The sequence below is a fragment of the Xenopus laevis genome, chromosome 9_10L (assembly GCF_017654675.1).
Source record: "Xenopus laevis strain J_2021 chromosome 9_10L, Xenopus_laevis_v10.1, whole genome shotgun sequence".
NCBI lineage: Eukaryota > Metazoa > Chordata > Amphibia > Anura > Pipidae > Xenopus > Xenopus laevis.
Genome location: NC_054387.1, coordinates 84656495 through 84676694, shown reverse-complemented (window position 1 = coordinate 84676694; position 20200 = coordinate 84656495). Strand labels below are relative to the sequence as shown.

At 40.7% G+C, this 20200-nt stretch overlaps 1 protein-coding gene across 3 annotated transcripts in view; it reads left to right on the top strand.

Annotated features, from left to right (window-relative positions):
• Window positions 1-20031, top strand: part of LOC108701857 (sperm-associated antigen 16 protein) — a 474505-nt gene extending 454474 nt beyond the window's left edge. For all 3 annotated transcript variants that reach the window (XM_041576877.1, XM_041576879.1, XM_041576876.1), the window contains one exon: window positions 19753-20031. In XM_041576877.1, coding sequence (XP_041432811.1) covers window positions 19753-19928 — 176 coding nt within the window. In that variant the 3' untranslated portion in view covers window positions 19929-20031. The remainder of the gene's footprint in view (window positions 1-19752) is intronic.
• The last annotated feature ends 169 nt before the right edge of the window (window positions 20032-20200 follow it).

The window sequence follows — 20200 nt, the reverse complement described above, 5'->3', positions numbered from 1 at the left end:
TTCTGACTGAGCCTTAGCAGAGTTTCTTGGATAAGGACACTGTTGTGGAGTCTAATGAAAAAGGAAGGGGTTATAGACAACTGCAAGTGCAGTTTACAGATTGCAATTTGGACACAATTTGCCATATTTTTACCCACAGTGCTGCATTTTGCTGGTCCAGGGTGGTAGTAGTTCCACAGCTCTCTGGCATCATTAGGCACTTATGCTCTATTCATCAGAGAGCCAGGATAACCAAAATTCATTTGCCAAACATAGGGGAAGATTTATCAAGGGTTAAATTGAAAATTTGAATATTTAAATTTGAATTTCGAGTTAGTTTTAGTGTAATTCGACTAGGGAATGGTCCAAATTTGATTTGAGTTTGTGTACTGTCCCTTGAAGAGTTCAAATTCAACTATTCGCCATCTAAGACCTGCCAAATTGGTGTTTTAGCCTATGGGGGACCTCCTACAAGCAATTTGGAGTTGTTTGGTTGTTTAGTGTTAAATTTACCTGAACTTAAATTTTTTTTTTTCGAATTCCGAGTTTATGGGAGTTTTTATAAAGTTTTTATAAAGTTTTTATATTTGACCCTTGATAAATATGCCCCATAGTGTATGATGGCCAATAGAGTTATGGAACTCCTCCAGAATTCTGCACAGATATAGTGATGTTTCAAACACCTAGATCAGCTGTAGACATATTTTTAATATCACAACCCCTCAACAATTTTTCTCGCTATGACAAACTCCCCTTTCCCATCTGTGGGTAGGTCAAATCATAGCGTAACAGTTTTCTTGATGACTCTGGATCTCAAGGTGAAACTAATGGCCTTTTACTGAGCAGAGGGGACCTGCTGTGCAAGTTAAAAAGCTGAATATACAAATGATAAATTGCAAGACACCCTCTAAAAACATGAGCCATTATACCTGTACATCAAATGCTGTCTCTTATTGTGAGTCAGTCATACAGTGCTAATGAAGAGAGTGTGTACGGAGGCACTGCATTTAAAAAAGCTGCCAATGCCCCTATTTCTCAACCCATATCAATATATTATCATACACTCTGACTGATGCTAAATATCTGTGCATTTCTCCATTTTTATACGTTACCAAAATACTGAGTCATCTAAAGATATCAGTGAATGTTAGTATTATTCTCTGCGTTTGCTACAGGGCAGCACATTGTAAGACTTAAAGTGGACCTGTCACCTACACATAAAAAACTGCATAATGAAAGCCCTTTCCAAATTAAATATGGAACCCCAAAATTTTTTTCCATTAAAACATCCATACCTGTTATAAAGGTGTTTAAATATCTAAACTGTCAATCAAATATTACCGCCCCGCCTCTATGCCCGTGGCATAGAGGAGGGGCAGTCAATTACTTTCACTTTCCATTCAGCACTTCCTAGATGTCACTGCTCTCCTCACATTCCCCCTTCCCTCCTCAGGCTCTATAATTGTGTAGGGCACTGCACATGGACATTAGGTCCCTCATTCTGGTTCATACACAAGACTTTGGGGTGATACACAATTTCCCTTAATAAACGTGTCCACAAAATGGCAGCTGCCTGCTTGCTGTGATTGTATAATTCCAAAACAGAAGGAAACAATTTAAATAACAAATACAGTGTAAGTAAAGTTTATTTTGCTCAACTAACATGATAGAAAAGAATTTAAAATTATTTCTTAGGGTGACAGGTCCCCTTTAAAAGGAAGAGTAAAAGGTTATTCTCACAGGTCACTGGTTTGTACAGTATGGTAGTGTATTATCAGCCTTAGGGGCTGCAGTCACAATTGAGAGGTGATATTTGCACAGGCATAACCACACTCGCCAGCACTATAGGTATTCATTAAATCCTCTGTGCTCTTAAATACTTCTATTACTATCAAGCAGTTTCTACTTATATAAATCAGAATTATGTTGCCTTCACAGGAGCTTTCAACTTTTACTATACAAATCAGCCTGAGTCACAAGTACTTCACATGTAAATCAAATCGGATGTTGTAGGCCTGAACATTTTCCCCATTTAGCCTTAGTCATAGGGTTACTACCTACAGCAGCTCCAAGTAAGTAAGAAATAGCTCCTGCCTGCCCCAAAACCATACCACCTTGTACCTGCCTCTCTTTTATGTTGGTGTCTGCTGTATATTCCATATGACTAATCTAATATAAGGTTTGACCTGAGCACTTGACATACAGGCAGCCGTGCCTTCAGGGACACAGGAAAAGATACTAATCATTGCTAGCCAACAAATCAACGTCCATTTTGGCAAACCACGCCACTCTTACTGCATACAAAGCTTCACATCCAAAGCCTACTGTGCATTAGCCTCCAATAAGGAATGTCTACAGAGAATGTTGGCATTATTTCTCTTCTGTAAAGGGGGCCTAGGTAACCACAGTCACTAGTTTTTCCACGAAAATGATGCCCATAGGTGGACTCCAATGGGTGAATAAATTACACCCATAGAATACAATGCATTTTGGCCAACTTTCTCCATTTTGCAAATTTTCGGTTTTACTATCCCGAAAATGTACCTAGCCCCGAGAAATAACTCCAACATTCTCTGTAGACATTCCTTATTGGACACTAATGCAATTATTCACAGTATGATTTGCCCATCGCTACCAGTCACCAAAAGGTAATTGACCAGACGTAGGAAGTATAAAGTTGTTTTTTAAAATCCATGATTACAGAATGGTTCACATCAAACAAAGTCCTTGTCTACTTTTTATATCTGAACTTTGTGTGAAAGTTAGGAACATACGATAATTTTAAAAGAAGGTGGTAAAAATGAACTCTATTTTTTTCATGCCTACTGAAAGTTCAAAGACTAGTGCAAAGAAGAGTGCAATGAACTTGACAGGTCTATGAACGCACCTCGGACCTTGCACTAGAGGCAAAGAGTATTTGAGACTTACAGTATTCCCAGGTCCCACAAACTGCCGTCACGCATCATCTGTACCTGTTTTTGCAATGTTTCCAATATTCCCCGAGTCATTCTAGAATATAACAGTCTTTTCTATTAGTTCTATTAATATGTCACAGCCTCTATCCCCTTAGACTTCCAGAAGACTGATTAATTCCTCCTCTGAGGCAGAAACCGTCACATCAATAATTACAGTCCCTCGTAAATAAACCTTTCAGTGCTGTTTGCATAATAAATCATCCCAAATTATTAAATTTTCCCTTTTTTAATGCACATATATTAGTAGAGCTGTATAAGAATCAGTTAGTTGGGGGGATCATTTTACTGTTAAAGGCTACAAGGATCTTTCATTATGTCTCTTTTCCACCAGAAGGAAACATGACTACTGTACTTACTCCTGGCCAGGTAATAGCTGATTACTAGCAGATTTATTAAAGGGTTGTTCACCTTCAAATAACTAGTTATTTTCAGATACAGTAGATCACCAGAAATAACTTTTTCCAAATGCTTTCTATGTGTCACCATTTTTCTAATATTGAAGTGTAAAGTGTCATTTTTGAACTTCTAAATCAACTCTAGGAAGGGGGGGGGGGGTCACCGACCCTGTAAACTGTTCTAAACTGATACATTTAGTTGATAAATTTCTTATCTTTGTCCCTGCTGAGCAGAATCTCTGGGTTTCATTACAGGCAGCTATTGATAAAATAGTTGCTAATACTCCAGAGATGCTGCTGAGAAATTAATCAACTAAATGTTGCAAAATTGTAATAGTTTACAGTCTGCACCTGAATTACTGAGCTGCCAGACTCAAACACCAGAGACACGAACATTCAACTTTAAACTTAGATTTTGGTAAAAAAAATAAATAACGGAAAGTAATGGAAAAAGGTCTTTATTTCTGGGGAACAACCTGAAAACAACTGAACTGAAAAAAGTGTTTAGAAGGTGAACAACGATTGGAATACCAGCTGTGAAATCAATTATAAAATAAAAAACATACGTCACCTTAATACATGAGTCAGAGAGGTGCAACCTGCGTGTCCACACAAACACAATACACAGAAGGAGAGATGAACACTTTTAATAAGGAAATTGTGTAGTATATTGTATTACCATAACCCAACGTTTTGGACTGGCCCAGGTATGGGACCTACAGGTGATTTATAATACACAACTTACTTATTGATGTTATTTGTAGTGTGTATCTGGCCTTCTGGAGATACAAAAACAGCCATCAAACATTTTGGAGTTTGATGCTTCAAAGATTTTTTCTTTTTCTTTTTTTTTCTTTCCTTGGTCTGAAGTTCCAGAGATATTTGTTTTACTTCCCACCGCGTGTTTCTGTAACGCAACTATCCGAACACTATTCCCATGAATCCCCTATAGAGCCACAAATCATACTGCACAGCAATCTTCCCATTTTATAAAGCAGGATGCCTTGACAGAATGATTCATTTTATGGGTCATCAAAAAAGTATCACAGCAGACAAGGTAAAGTAAAATCCCTAGAAGGGGGAGTTTGGGAACACATGGGTTTTAACCATGACAAAGTGAAGGGCAATTGGCTAGGGCAGCTCCTGTGACATTTATAAAAAAACAACATTTAACCAGCTAACTGCTGGGATTGGAAAAATCTATGACTGATATTCAGGAACCAGAGTTCTAGGCTCTGTTTAGTCTACAGTTCTGGGTTCTATATTGTTTATTGGTGTCTTAGTTTAGTAACGTGTGGTTCCCTTAAAGATGGACCAGCAGTAAAAGGGTTAATTGGGGGTTAACCCTTTAACCAGGTGTAATAACTCATGGTAACCAGCCAGATATTCATATCAACTAAGGCCCATTGATTAGAATGGGTCACTAGACCTTGTTCAAACGTTGCACCTTTTATTATATAACTAGTTGCAACAGATATATATATATGTGTATCAAGGGGTGGTTTGCCTTTAATATAACTTTTAGTATGTTATAGAATGGCTATTAAGCAATATTTCAATTGGTCTTCATTATTTTTTATAGTTTTTTTTTAATTACTTGCCTTCTTCTTCTGGCTAGTTTCAGCTTTCAAATGGGGTCACTGACTCCATCTACAAACAAATTTTAGGGCTACAAATTTACTTTTATTACAAATCTTTCTAATCAGACCCTTCCCAGTTCATATTCCAATCTCTTATTCAAGTCAATGCATGGTTGCTAGGGTAATTTGGACTCTAGCAACCAGATTGCTGAAATTGCTAACTGGAGCGCTGCTGAATAAAAAGCGAAATATCTCAAAAATGACAAATAATAAAAAATGAAAACCAATTGCAAATTGTCTCAGACTATCACTCTCTGCATCATACTAAAGGTAATGTAAAAGTCAACAGCCCCTTTAAGTTGAACTAATCTTGTCAATCATTAACCAGGCAGAGAGTAAGGGTTGCCACCTGTCTGCTTTTAAAACTTGGTAGCTGTTTGGTTTCCAGGGTTGTAAAACCAGACAAAATGACCAGCATGTGGTGTGTGATGTCATAGCCCCACTCACAACATTATCGCCTCATCCCAGAAATGACCAGCCTTAGCCTCTGTCCCTCAACATCATCGCCCCACACCCTCTATCCGCTTTGCTGTTGGAAACCCTACAAACATTTTTCCATGGTCACTTGTCATGAACAACAACTAAACTAAAGTGCATATGATGATGGAGAAATCCCTTTAATGCATTGGGGTACATTTATCAAAAAGTGAAATTAGGATGGGGCGTGGTTAACTAGCGATGTGAGCGGACGTCTCTTTGCTTAGCTCCGTAGCTCGCCTACTGAATCCGGTAAAATATCCTGATTTGAGTGGCATGAACCCAGCCATTTGACTCATCTATCTCTACTGAACCTAGCAGATGGGCAAGAAGAAGCCACAAGCCGCTGAATCTTCTGATATCAGAGCACATCTCCGCACCGCCACGAGGCCCGCCAAGATGGCGGAACTACGCAGTGCCGCTCCTCAGAAGGAACAACCTGCTCCCTCCTCTCAGCCACCTCTCGATGCTTCAGGGGATCGCTCGACATCTGACGATACGGAGTCGGGGGCGATATCGGCCCCAAACTTCTGCGCGTCACAAGTAGGTGATCCCTTGGGCGTAACGGAATCGTTGCGGCCTGATGATTTAACCTTGGCTGAAGTGGTTACAGTCCTGAAGGCCACTATTCAAACCTGCCATATAGCCACAATGGCTAAGGTCGAGGAATTAAAGGTGGACTTTGCAATACTTCGACAGGATGTGCAGAACGTGAGAGAACGCACTACCGAGGTTGAGAGGAGGGTAGGGGGCCTAGAGGACCTTTGCAACCCTTTACCTGATCGCGTTGAACAACTGCGTCACAGGCTTGACGCTGCGGAGGCCAAAGCTGACGATTTGGAGAATCGGCTTCGCAGGAACAATGTAAGAATTGTAGGCTTTGCCGAAAGAGCTGAAGGCCCAGATGCTACCAAGTTCTTGGAACGATGGCTCCAGCAGGAGCTTGGTTCAGAGACCTTTTCCACTGCTTTTATTATTGAAAGGGCCCATCGTATCCCAGGCAGACCGCCACCCCCTGGGGCCCCTCCGCGGCCTATTATTGCACGGTTTTTGAATTTCAGAGACAGGGATGCCGCACTTGCTGCTGCCCGTCGCAAAGGGGAACTACGGTTTGAAAATGCTGTTATCTCCTTGTACCCTGATTTCTCTAATGATCTACGTAAGCTGCGACAACAATTCACGGCTGTTAAACGGCGTCTCAGGGACTCCGGTCTCCAATATGCTATGCTCTACCCAGCCAAGCTCAGAATTTCAGCGGAAGGGCGCAATCACTTTTTTACTACTCCTACTGAAGTCTCCAACTGGCTTGACCAACAACCACCAGTGCGCAGACAGCCCTAAGTTCTCCTGCCTCAATCTTGCAGCAACCCTGCCATGTAGTTTTGGTTTGGTAACGTATTTGCCTTCACACAACCCTCAGGGGTACCCTCCTTACTTGCCACTCGCTATCACCTGGCTTAAGTGGGCCTACGGAGCTACAAAAATGCACAGGCCCTGCTACATTCTCGGTGCTTTAGCACAACTTTTGTTATTTGATATCGTCTAGTTATATTGATGCATACTTTCATTGCATTTTTTTTTTGATCTGCTGGTTAATCAAACTTGGTGTACGATTTGGGTACACCCTCCTTGGTTGTAATATGTTTAGGGTACAAAACTTCTCCATTTTTGGGAGAGGTAGGGTGGGAAATGTTGGTTATTTTGTGTCTTTCCTGTCCCTCTTTGCTGATTTTTCTTTTCTTCTCTTTTCCTTCTGCCTTTTCTTTTCTGCTCTGTATCTCTCTTTGGGGGGGAGATGGTTCATTGTTATGTTTTTTATGCTATGACGGAGATAACTGCTATATCTTGGAATGTTAGGGGGCTAAGTTCTCCACTGAAGAGGTCCTTGGTATTCAGCTTCTTACGTAAACGTAACCCCCATATAGTATGTCTCCAGGAGACTCACTTATCTCAAACTACTAATTCCAACATCCTCAGGAAACCCTGGCTTGCACAGTCCTACCACACTGCCTACTCAAACTATTCTAGAGGTACCGCCATATTGATAAATCGGTCACTCCCCTTTCAACTCCTTCACTTAAAGAACGACCCGGAGGGAAGGTTTACCCTTATTCGAGCCTCCTTAGCTGGTACACCATATATTCTGGTTAGTATATATGTCCCTCCTCCATTCCAAGATGTGCTGTTATATGAGTTACTTCAACATATTGCGGACCTGCCTCTTGGTCCAACTTTGATCCTTGGGGATTTTAATGCAGTCATGAATGGGGAGCAGGATCGCTTATCTCTGTCTACTTTAGGTAGGGCCGATCCTGGTGGTCTGAGAGGATGGGCATTGACCTCAGGGCTTATAGATGTGTGGAGGGAGTGCAATCCCACCACGAAGATGTTCTCTTGTTACTCTAGGGGTGCAATGTCGAGGATTGATCTCGCTTTTGCCTCTCCTGACTTATCTCCCAAAATTATCAAGGCGGAGTTCCTTCCTAGGGGAATCTCTGATCATGCTCCGCTGCTGATTACATGGGCTCTGTCTCCAGATCCTAGAAATAGGGTGTGGAGACTTAGCCCGCACTGGATAACCCATCCAGATATCCAAAAAACAATACAAAACTCGCTCACTAACTATTTTCGTGACAATATTAATACAACCTCCTTGCCTTTGGTTTGGGATGCAATGAAAGCTTTTATTAGAGGTGAGTATATTTCAGCTATAGCTTTTACGAGGAAGAAATTGGCTTATGCTTTGACTGAAGCGGAGCGGGAGTTGCGGGAGGCGGAGGCGAGATATACTCGTACCCCTACTGAACATTCAAAAGACCAATATGTTGTGGCCCAGAGGCTGTACACTCAAATTCAGTGGAAGACCGCCCACAAAAAACATCTGCACTACAAATTTGCCCTCTATGAGAAAGGGGACAAAAATGGTAAGATGCTAGCTCTGTTGGCAAGGGAGGAACAACCTAGGACAGCTATACACGCATTACAGCTAGATGATGGCACGCTCCTTACAAACCCATCTCAAATTAATCAAAGTTTAGCAGATTATTATCAAGCCCTATATACTTCTAGAATTACTAAGCACCCTAATGAAGTTCGAGCCTACCTCCACCAACTGGGTCTCCCAAATCTCCCTCTGGAGTATAGAGAACTCCTAGACCTCCCAATACAGGAACAAGAAGTCCTGGAGGCCATAGCTACACTTCCATCTGGCAAAACCCCGGGCCCCGATGGTTTACCCAACGCTTGGTATGTTTCGAATGCGGCTACTATAGCTCCATATCTCACTGAGCTCTTTAATCTTTCTTTAACTTCGGGAATTCTCCCACCGTCCTTTGCAGACGCCACGATAGTTTTGATTTTAAAGCCTGGTAAGAACTCACTACATCACTCCTCTTACCGACCCATATCACTTATCAATTCGGACTCTAAAATTTTAACAAAGGTATTAGCCAGACGCCTCAACCATGTTATTCAGTCACTAGTTGCCCCTGACCAAGTAGGCTTTATACCTCACAAAGCGGCAGATTTTAATCTTAGGCGGCTGTACACTAATATTGTTGTGCCCTCTGATAATTCAGGTACTAGAGCCATTGCATCCCTCGACAACGAGAAGGCATTTGATTCGGTTGAGTGGGTTTATTTGTGGGAGACTCTGAAAATGTTTGGTTTTCGGAAAAATTTTTTGACATGGCTGAGGGCGATATATAACAACCCTAAAGCCAGAATACTGTCGAATCTTGAACTATCTGATCCGATAACACTAACCAGAGGAACTAGACAGGGTTGCCCTCTATCGCCTGGTCTCTTTGCACTAGCCATGGAACCACTAGCATGCCTTATTAGAGATAGCACAGGAGTTCGGGGTTTTGAACTGGGTAATCTTAGGGAGAAAATATCCTTATTCGCAGATGACACCTTACTTTATTTACACGACCCGGGCCCCTCACTAAATCACGCCTTAACCCTAATTGATAATCACACCCTGTTCTCGGGCCTCAAAATTAACTGGACTAAATCCTCCCTACTGCTGTTAGATCCGAAAGCTATCGAAGTACTTGACTCTTCCCTTCCATTAACTCGGGTAGATACATTGAAATACTTGGGGATTCATATCCATCCGAATTTGGATAAATTTAAATCGCTGAATATAGACCCCCTCATGGATTCTCTCCAAAAGACAGTTGATAAATGGCTCAAGCTTCCCCTATCTTTAATTGGCAGGATAAATCTGTTTAAAATGAAGTTCCTCCCCAAATTCCTTTATATATTTAGACAGTCACCGGTGTGGCTACCAGCTTCCTTTTTTAAGTTTCTTAGAACGCAACTTAACAAACTCTATTGGTCTCCGGGAGCTGCTAGGGTTAAATACACTGCCCTGACATCCTTGTCACAGGAGGGCGGTCTTGCTGCCCCTGATATGTTTGACTACTTTATAGCAGCCCAACTGACACCTTTGAGGTGGTGGCAAACCCCAACGCCTGAAGATCCAGTGACGCTTCTCGAAGCTCAAATAGTAGGGTCGCTTGAAGGGTTGTGTAATTTGATTTATAGAAAGGCTTCTTTCCCTATCAGGGCTACTCCAATGATGAAAAATGTGGTTAAAGCTTGGCAGCTGGGTAATAAGAGAATGGGTGCTGGTACCCAGACTCTATCTCCTTATACTCCATTATGGTTTAACGGTAATTTGTCACAACTCCTTACTGTACCTGACCCTCAACTGTGGGCCTACTACAATGTGAAATATCTGGGTGATTTGTATTTGGACAATACCCTCTGTTCCTTTCAACAACTTAAGGACAAATTTGACCTACCTAATGGTATGCTTTTTCGGTATTTGCAGTTGAGGCATGCTCTCACTCAACAATTTCGGTCTGCTGACCCCAGGATTGAACTTTCCCGTTTGGAGACCCTTGTACGTAAGGAGCACCTACCTAAACCACTTTCTGCGATATACTCTCTATTGCGCACCAGTTACCAAACCACAAGGCGGGATCTGCTGCAGAAGTGGATTGTCAATATTCCGGATTTAACAGTGGAGCAATGGTCCTATATTTTGGCTAACTCTCTTACCCCCTTGATAAGATCCAGGGACCGACTTATCCAATTCAAATATTTGCACCGTGCCTATTATACCCCCTACATTCTACATAAAATGAATCCGGCTTTCCCGGATAAGTGCAACAGATGCAATAGCCCTAATGCTGACTTTTTTCACATGGTATGGGACTGTGCCCAAATTCAACACTTTTGGGCGGAAATTGCTGATTATATTACTCAACTTATGGCTATGCCAGTGGAGTTCCATCCTGCTGTTTTACTCCTAAACTACCTACAAGATACTACGTCCTCACGCTCTGAAAGGACTCTGCTCACTTTTCTCCTGTTCCATGCGAAACGGGCAATAGCCTTAAAATGGAAAGACGAGAGTCCTCCTACCCTATCTTTCTGGATAGCTCAGGTGGAGCAAACGTTGCCTGTTTTGGAACAGATTTATTATGCAAGGGGGTGCCCCACGAAATTCAATAAAATCTGGACACTTTGGATATTGCGCAACGAAACATATACAAATAGAACTGTAACTGTTCCCACCCAACCAATGGACTGGCTTGTTGCTCCCAACTAGACTCTAGTTGACTTGCACCAATTTTTTTTTTTTTTTTTTCTTTTTGCCTGTTCTAATTATTTCCTTTGCAGGTTGGTCCACCCCCCCCCCCCCCTACCTCTACTCTGTGCTGCTCTCTCTTCCTTACTTTTTCTCTCTTTCTTTGCTCTTGTCACTTAATTCTATGTTGGGGATCCCATGGTTGTTAATTAAAAATGGCTTGCAGAGCAGCTAAATGCAATATACCTGTAACAATTTTTCTCCGGTCAGTACTACATTTTGTATGCCTCTGTAAGTTGATCTACAAAATAAATACCTTTTAAAAAAAAAAAAAAAGTGAAATTAGAGATCGCCACAGTCCTCTAGGGTTAAATTCCACCACTCCCCATTCATTTCTATGGGATTTTTAAAAGAGTATTTATCAATGGGTGAAAGTGAAAGTACACCTTTCAAAATCCCATACAAATTTATGGAGAGTGGCGGAATTTCACTCTAGAGGACTGTGGTGATCTCTAACTTCACTTTTTGATAAATATACCTCATAAAGTTGAAGGAATCGCTGTCCTGAAAGTGTCTGGAGAACCTGTGCCCCTGCTGCCCCAATTCCTTTTGCCTGTGACTCCTCTTCCACAATCAAGACTGACTAACCTGAAGCCTATGGACAATGCGTGGCCCTCTAAAAGAATCTTTACTGTAAACAGTATATTTCAGGAGTTGAACACAATCTGTCCTGCAGTCTTGGGATAAATCAGATTATCGGGCCGCTACATGGAAAGAGTTTGACAGCACAATAATTGCAAATACTTGAACCCTGGATGCACAGGCCTTCCTCTGCTTGGGTTCTGTGTCACCATGTGCCAAGTGCTGACCTTTCCATTGTGACAGGGAAACACATTACACTTGTAGGCCAGGTTTAATTAACATCCTTACCAGCCGCTTGCATTGTTGTGCAGTAACATGCAGCCCACTCACCATTCTTCTCCCCCTCCTTCATAACTGACAGAAATGAGCACTGGCTGCTAACACTGGCCAATATTCCTCAGCAACTAATGAAGCCATTCAAAACTTTCTCTCTTTTATTGATTTGCTACATTATTGCATTTCCTTAAAGACCATCTTTTTTTCTTTTCATTTAAAAATGGAAAGTTTGTAGAGCAGAAAAGATTTGATATCTGCTCCGACCACACAGACATAAAATTTTACATTGCAGATCTCCGCTGGTTACCTGGAGAAATCGTAACATGCTCCATTCAGGGTGATGTGATACTAAGAGAGCGTGCGTTAGAACTTGGCGTGTCGGTGTTTTTTCATTATTGGAATAAACTGATGAAAAAGAAAATGCTGTTGGATAAATTCTATTATTTGCTAGCTGTTAGACCCTTTAACTAAGGGTGATAGACGGTGAGACAAGCTGCCTTTTCTCCACTACATACACATGAATTATGTGCCAAAGCTGGGCAAGAAAGAAAAGGTCCCCACTGTTGTGGTGTCTGTTAGTCCATCCCCCATCCACTCACAAAAAATATCCCCCCCATAGCTGACCCACTTGCCACAACAGTAATCTTTGCTTCCCTTCCACCCCCCTACCCGCCATAATCGCTGCAATACGGGAATATTGCTGTCACTTTTTAAAGTGAGGGAACACTCATCTATCATTTAATATCTTGGGTAGGCATGTTGGCATATTCACCATATGAAACAACATGGGAGATGTGTATATTATACTGGTGGTTGGAAGGTTTGTGAAGTTCTTGGCATCTCACTATCACTCATCTCACTGTTATCCAACACCCTAAAAGGACCATGTCAGCTTTACTTGCCAATATTACCTTGTAATCAACCTTCAGAAGTAATAAAATTAGTCAGTAATTAGAGGGCTGGTGGGGACTAAACAACAAAACTATATGTGCAAGTATAGTTTTGTTGTTTAGTCCCCACCAGCCCTCTAATTACTGACTTTCTATGACACCTTATAGCAGCCCCTCTGGCATTTGCCAGAACCCACAGATTGGCCTGGTTCAGTTATAAAATAATGTTTGACTGCTTCTAGCAACAACAATCTGAAATAACTTAAGTGGGTACAGAGCAGGCAGCATAAGGGGGACCTCTTTATTCAATTTAGCCATTGGCAACAGGGTGGCAGAATATGGATAGATCCACCCTTATGGAACCAAAGGACAAAAAAAGTAATCTGTTTTGATTAGCATCTATATTAATTTCTATTTCAACCTTTTGTTGCTGTACAGAATAGAAGAGGTTACATTTATAAGCAACAGCTGCTATCCAGAGATACAGAGGTTACCTTTCTACTTGGTTCCCTAGGAAACCTGCCTGATTGGCATGTTTCCTGAGATGCTACAGAAAAGGGCTAATTTGTTAACACAAACGCAATGTATGCCCACAATGCAGTATTATTTCCCAGAATTCCAGTATAATTGCAGCTGCCCACTAATTTGCTTCCCCATTGGCAGACGTGTTTGTATTTTGCTTGCCTCGTTAAGAGTAAGAAATGTTTAATTTCTTGGCAGCAGAAATGGCCTTACCATGTGATTCATTAGGGGCAAATCATTTAAGTGCAGAAATATACATAGGGAGCACTCGAGACAGGTGTTTGCACCTTAGCCAGCAAAGCGGAAACAACAAGGTTCATTAACCAAGGATGCAAAATGGTTCAAAAGCATCAGCCATTTGTACGCAATCATCACTTGCATCTGCTCTTTGCTGCAATCTGCACTAAAGGAAAGGGACAATGGGAGAAAGTATTGCTGTTCCCCTTTACATCATCTGTTGTATTAAAGGACTGAAAGTTCACAGACGCGTATCCATGCAGGGAACATCAGCGACGGGACCTGGGCTGCAATCATCTCTTTGATTAATACTCCCTTCCACACACTAACATTAGCTCTGTTGCTGTATATTGTCTGGTGGGGTTCCAAACACTATTAAGCCACAGGAACCATGAATAGTCATTGGCAGGGTCTCACAGTTTACTGCATTTGGAAATAATGTGTTTTGTAATACCTGCCCGCATAACTCAACATTTTCCCTTCATTCAGTCCATGTAAAGTTGGGAGATTACCCCATGCAAATATTGTGCTTTGTCTCCTGCTATAACTGGAGAAATACATTTGCATTAACAGAAAACGCTCAATACTGTCAAACTGCTGAGATACTTGAGGCTATAGGAGAATCTTCTACACTGGACTGTCAGCATCCTTTTATGATGTCACGGCAATTAAAGTATGACATCATCATCACTAGACGGGAAGTCCAAAATCTGGGGTGCTGAGAAAGGACAAACAGAAAGCAAGGGTACCCTGAATCCTAGAACACATTTTCCTTAGTATCCAGTTCAAACAAAGCCAAACTTTTATTCTCTTGTGACATTTTAGAACATGGCAAGGGGAGGTAACACATTTTCATACACAGGCGAAACCATTTTATAGATTATACTCACATTTGAATTTGGTATGAAGACGGATCGGTATAACCAGAATAGCAGTACAATTCTTTAGGGGTTACTTCCATATTTAGCCAATACAATTATGGCAATGGTACATGCCAACAAGGAGTCAGTGCAGCACAGGATGATTTATTATTGTACCCCCGTGCATGGTGCATGACCGTTATTCTACTAGGGCTGAAAATTGTAATCACCCCTTGATGGAGACAGTCAAAAAAAAAACACAGGACAACGCTTTTTAGTAGATCAATAAATCAATGTACAAGTACATTGTTTGGCTTTCCAAACCATAGAGATCTCGTTTTCAATGAATTCATCTAGAAAATGTGCAGCTGTATAGGAAAGAAATTGATGTTTATTTCGTCCGAAACCAGCAATGTGTGTTGCTTTGAGTTTTTGTACAATAAAAGGTAAGCTCGGTGCCATGTGGACTTTGTGTGATTTGAGAGTTTGCTTGGAGACAAATTCTGTCTGTGTAATTGTTGTAATGATTGGCTTAGGGACTGCCAAGCTGATTACTCTTATCACATTGCTTGGCTGGTCAATAGCACTCACATTTAAGAAGGCTCCAGCCGCACGTAGTGTGCTCTGTTCTATTTGAATAATGAATGAAACACATTGTCTTTCATCTGCTCCAGGGAATCTGGTTCCATGTCTTCTGTGTATTGTTAAACATGTTGTAAAACAAGGACATATGCAACATAATTTCTTGTTAGGGACTGCTCTCTAGACATTAACATTGAGCACTAGTGCTGTATGACTGTGCTGTGTGAAGATCAAGCTTTATTAATGCATCATGTTACTAGTTCTTTCTTTGCAGAATATGCCAGGTGATGGGATGATTAATGGGTAGTTGGAATATTTGAGGGGAGATTTAGCTCTGCTGTATTTAAGACATAGGACTAAGCATAGAACAAGCAGCACAGCTAATTGACAAGAAAATGGTCAAACTTTTCCACAGAGCAAGGAACAGAAACCTCTGGCTTTTCAGCTGTACCTGAATATAACTACCAGAATCACCCATCAGCTGTTTGTTACATTGACATAATAGGAGCCATAGTTCAGCAACTGCTGAAAAGACACTGATTTCATAGACAGCCTCATTCTAAGGCACACTTAAGTTTATCGGATGGCAAAGCAATAGGACCATGAAAAAAAATGACACCACAATCCTAATATGTCAGATAACAACGAGGTCTAGTGGGGATTATTCCTCTTGTATCTGTGTTAAATTTGTAAATACCTTTTTGGAGGGTTTGCATTCAATTCAAAGAGGTACAGCACATTATCCCCATTCAGATTTCTATAATAAAAGTATTAATAGATGAACATATAAACATATTCCTGTTTTGGGGGTTCCCCGAGTTTTATAAATGTGTTATGAATAGTGATGGACAAATAAACTCGCCTGGATTCATGGCGAATTTCTGCATTTCGCCTCCAGCGAATGTTTTAGCGAAACTATTGTGAAAATTCGCTGGCAAAAATCTGTTTCCCTATTTTCTATGAAAATCTCTTCTGCATGTCATAAAGAGGTGTAGCAGCAATCACAAATAGTACTTCTAAATGACATGATGTAGGGGGTGATGCTAATATTAGCAAAGTGCCAGTGGAAGAGGCCACAAAAAATAAGAAAAACAGTCAGTAGACGTGAACATGCACTACTCCCGTTAGTTTGCTCTCAGCGCAAATAAAAATATATCCTTCACTGGGCATATCTAAATGCTGGTGCACAACTACAGTTTACCCTACTAATCCTACCATACATTAAAATATCATCAGGGGGTAAAGCATACATTGGGGTTGTAGTCTCTAATCAATATTGCTCATTAACACCTTTCCCCAACTCTCCAGGGCCAACAGTCCCATTAAAATGCTAAACGAGCCTCCAGTGAGAGTCCCACCTGATCTTTGTATATCTGTCTCATGCTCTTTTGCTCCTGCATCAATAACAGAAGGCTGTGCTGTAAAATTATACAGTAATATCTGCATTTAAGGCAAAAGAAAGATGCCTGATCGAGAGCCTCATTGGTAAATTAGTCTGTAATTCTATTTCTTTATCGTCTACTTTAAAGAACAATGGACACAAGTGGGATCATTTTTATTACACTTTTAAGCAAAGAATATTTATAGTAACCTTTGAATTAGCCTTAAAGGAGAAAGAAAGGCATTTTTACTTGGGGGTGTCAAAAGTTAGGCACCCCCAAGTGATAGTATCTACTTACCTGTCACCCCGGGCCTGTGCACTTATAAGGATAAAAATGCACCGGTCTGGGGTTCTTCCAGCGAGCACCACGGAGTGATCCTCTTCCTGCTTCTTTAAATTTCCCAGGGAAGACACATGCGCAGTAGAATGAAATAGGCGGCTTTTTCATTAAAGTTTGGCTTTTCACTCTACTGCGCCTGCACAGCCACAAGAAGAAAGAAGAAAATCATCCTCATGAACTTCCGGTTCTAACTCATGTACATAGGCACTTGTGTTGTTCATTTACCATTAGATATTATATTAGCTAATGTATTATTTGATAAGGATCCTCAGTAGTAATAAGCAAACATACATCATTGTGTTTTGCCGGAAATATTTCTCAAAATGACCTTATATTATGTTGCTTTTAGCTCTGCAATAGCATATACATTGTCCCACCTTGTTAGAGAGCCTTCTTTTCACTATGCTACTACAAAAAAGGCCCCCATGTTGCCAATTTTCACCAAACACAGTGCCTAGACCTCATGGCAGGGGGAGGGCTCACACCCCATTGGTTGATATGGAAGGCAAGGGTCAGATAATTGACTTCTGTGAAATTCTAGTGCAGGTTTGCAAAAAATATTACCATATGGTAGTTTAGTAGGTAGCACCTCCCATTGATAATGATTTGAAACAAAAATTGTGGTGTGCAAGGTCATTAATAGTTAAATATAGAGAAGAAAAGAGAAAAGTATGACCCATAGATTTGCACCATCCCACACTGGTTGACTGGATTCCCAAAGTAACAAATTAATGTAATAAAATATAACTTTTATTAAATATATCCTAAAATAGTAATGAGACAAAATAAAGGTAAAGTGTATATTAAAATCAATTGCAAAAAATATTACCATGGGCAAAAAACAGTAGAATTCTTTGTCTAATGACAGCAATTGATCTTTTAGATTTACTGTCCTGTACAGATATGAGATTCCAGCAGTACCAGGTTAGAAGCTTTCACATAATAAGGTACTAGAATAGTTATCAGAAAGGCCACTAATCATACCACTAACATATAAAGTGCACATCCCAGAGTGAAGCACAGAAAGGGTTAGCCCCTGTGTATCTTCTATTCCTCCACTGTGTGTTGTCCCAGATAACTCAAACAAAACAATCCTGACATCGACATGGTCTGATGGACTTAAAGGACAATTGACTGAGAATTGAGATTGAAAAGCACATTTCTGATAAAGCTGCAAACTAAAAGCATATGGAACAACACTCTTGATGTACCTTCTCAAATAAGATCAGATTGGATTTCTATTAGCTTTTCCCCTTAATCTTCACTGACTAACCAGTTGGGGGGGGCAGGGTTTTTTACGATTTTTTTGTGAGGTCACCACTACAGGACTGATTGAACACAAGATTGGGATATGTGTTGGCTGTGCTGAGAGATCAGCCAGTAGGTCTCTGTTGTGTTAAAGGAGAACTAAACCCTAAAAATGAATGTGGCTAAAAATGCCATGTTTTATTTACTGAACTTATTGCACCAGCCTAAAGTTTCAGCTTGTCAATAGCAGCAATGATCGAGGACTTCAAACTTGTCACAGGGAGTCACCATCTTGGAAAGTGTCTGCGACACTCACATGCTCAGTGGGCTCTGAGCAGCTGTTGAGAAACTAAGCTTAGGGGTCGTTGCTAATTATCAAGCAGAAAATGAGGTTGGCCTGTAATATAAGCTGATGCTACAGGGCTGATTATTACATTTTGTTGCTAGTTGCACTGGTTTCTGTGCTGCCATGTAGTAATTATCTGTATTAATAACTAATCAGCCTTATAGTGTGACATTTCTATTGTACAATATTTTGCCTTGGTCCCTAAGCTCAGCAAGTGACAGCAGCTCAGAGCATGTGCAGTGAATCAGCAGAAAAGAAGATGGGGAGCTACTGGGGCATCTTTGGAGACACAGATCTTTACTGCTAAAGGGCTTTGGTTGCCTGGGGCTGGTACAGAAGCACAAAACATCATGTACAACATTTCTACCTACTTCTTTAGTTTAACTTTCCTTGTCTTTTAATGCATGAAAAAATTTGAGATGTTTTTATTTTATTAATTAGGAATACTAGTGCATTCTAAGCAGGTTGTTTTTGAATGACTGTAGAATGTTGGTATTCCTTAATACTACCCTGGAAGGCAGATGGATAAAATGCTGGAGACAATCTCCATAAGATCCGTAGAGTTCAGGATCATTTTTGTCTCTTTCGACACCTGGCCATTTTTTCTCTATGGACTGTTCTTTCATGTTCTCTTACTCTTTGGCTGCTTCCCCTCAGAATTTTGAGACTGTGCAGGAGCCTCGTTGTGTTTTCTGTCCACTTGGGGGACTTTAAGCACAGCCAATATCAGAAATACTTTAGAAATGCACTGCTGAAGCACATACAAAGATGCTAAAGATTTTGTCTGCATCAGATACAGAGAAGCACTACATGCTCTTTCTCTTTCTCTCTCTATATATATATATATTTATACACATACAGTATATGTGTTTGTATTACACATAAATAGCTGGTAATGTCCTTTAGTCCAGTGCATATAAAATATTTATTTCCCTTATACTGTACAAACTGGAAATGTTCTGTGCTTACTAGTAACATTGAACCATGTATTTTATAAACTCCTTTACTATCATGGAACAAATTTGCAGGGGTTCCCATTTATATATATATATAACAATTGCTTTTGACCAAAAATAAATACTTAAATTGCTAATTATTTCCAAAGAGTTAAATAACTGGTGAAACGTATTTCCCAGGGGTTAATGGCAGCAGACAGGTAAAAGCTGTCCTTGGCTGGGATTTATGAGTTTATTTGCTGGCTTGGACAAGGCATCTTATTTGAATTGATTTATCACGATTGCATTGAAGTTATTTCAAATAAAACCATTAATTCAGCGCACATCATCAGCAATCCAATCATTATTCTGAGCAGCACCCTCAGCACGAAGCTCACCTCTCCGATTTGCTTTTGTTTGTGCAGGTCAATTGGTATCCCTGGCCAGTAACGACGGCTCAGTCAAGCTCTTGCCTCTTTCCTCCACGAAGCTGGAGAGCCTGGACGGACACGAGGATGACGTTCAGTGTGTAACCTTCAATCACAATGGGGATTACCTGATCTCTGGGGGCTCTGATGGAACAGTCCGAATCTGGTCCTGAAGAAGACGACTTTGTATAAGCCGTGTGGTTTGCGCACAGAAAGCAACATAATTCATTTCATGGAATGACTATTTCTTGTGCCTGAATAAATGTTTTGCAGATGGAGAGAGTCCTGTGTTTTATTTTAATATAATCACCCATTACAGCGATCAAACGCTGGCGTTTTCTGTCAGCCCTCCATGCTTTGCTGCACATTGTATTGTAATAGCCGCGCCTTAACGCTATCATAACGCGATTAATGATTTCCCCCCCCCCCCCACAGTTGTGGGTAA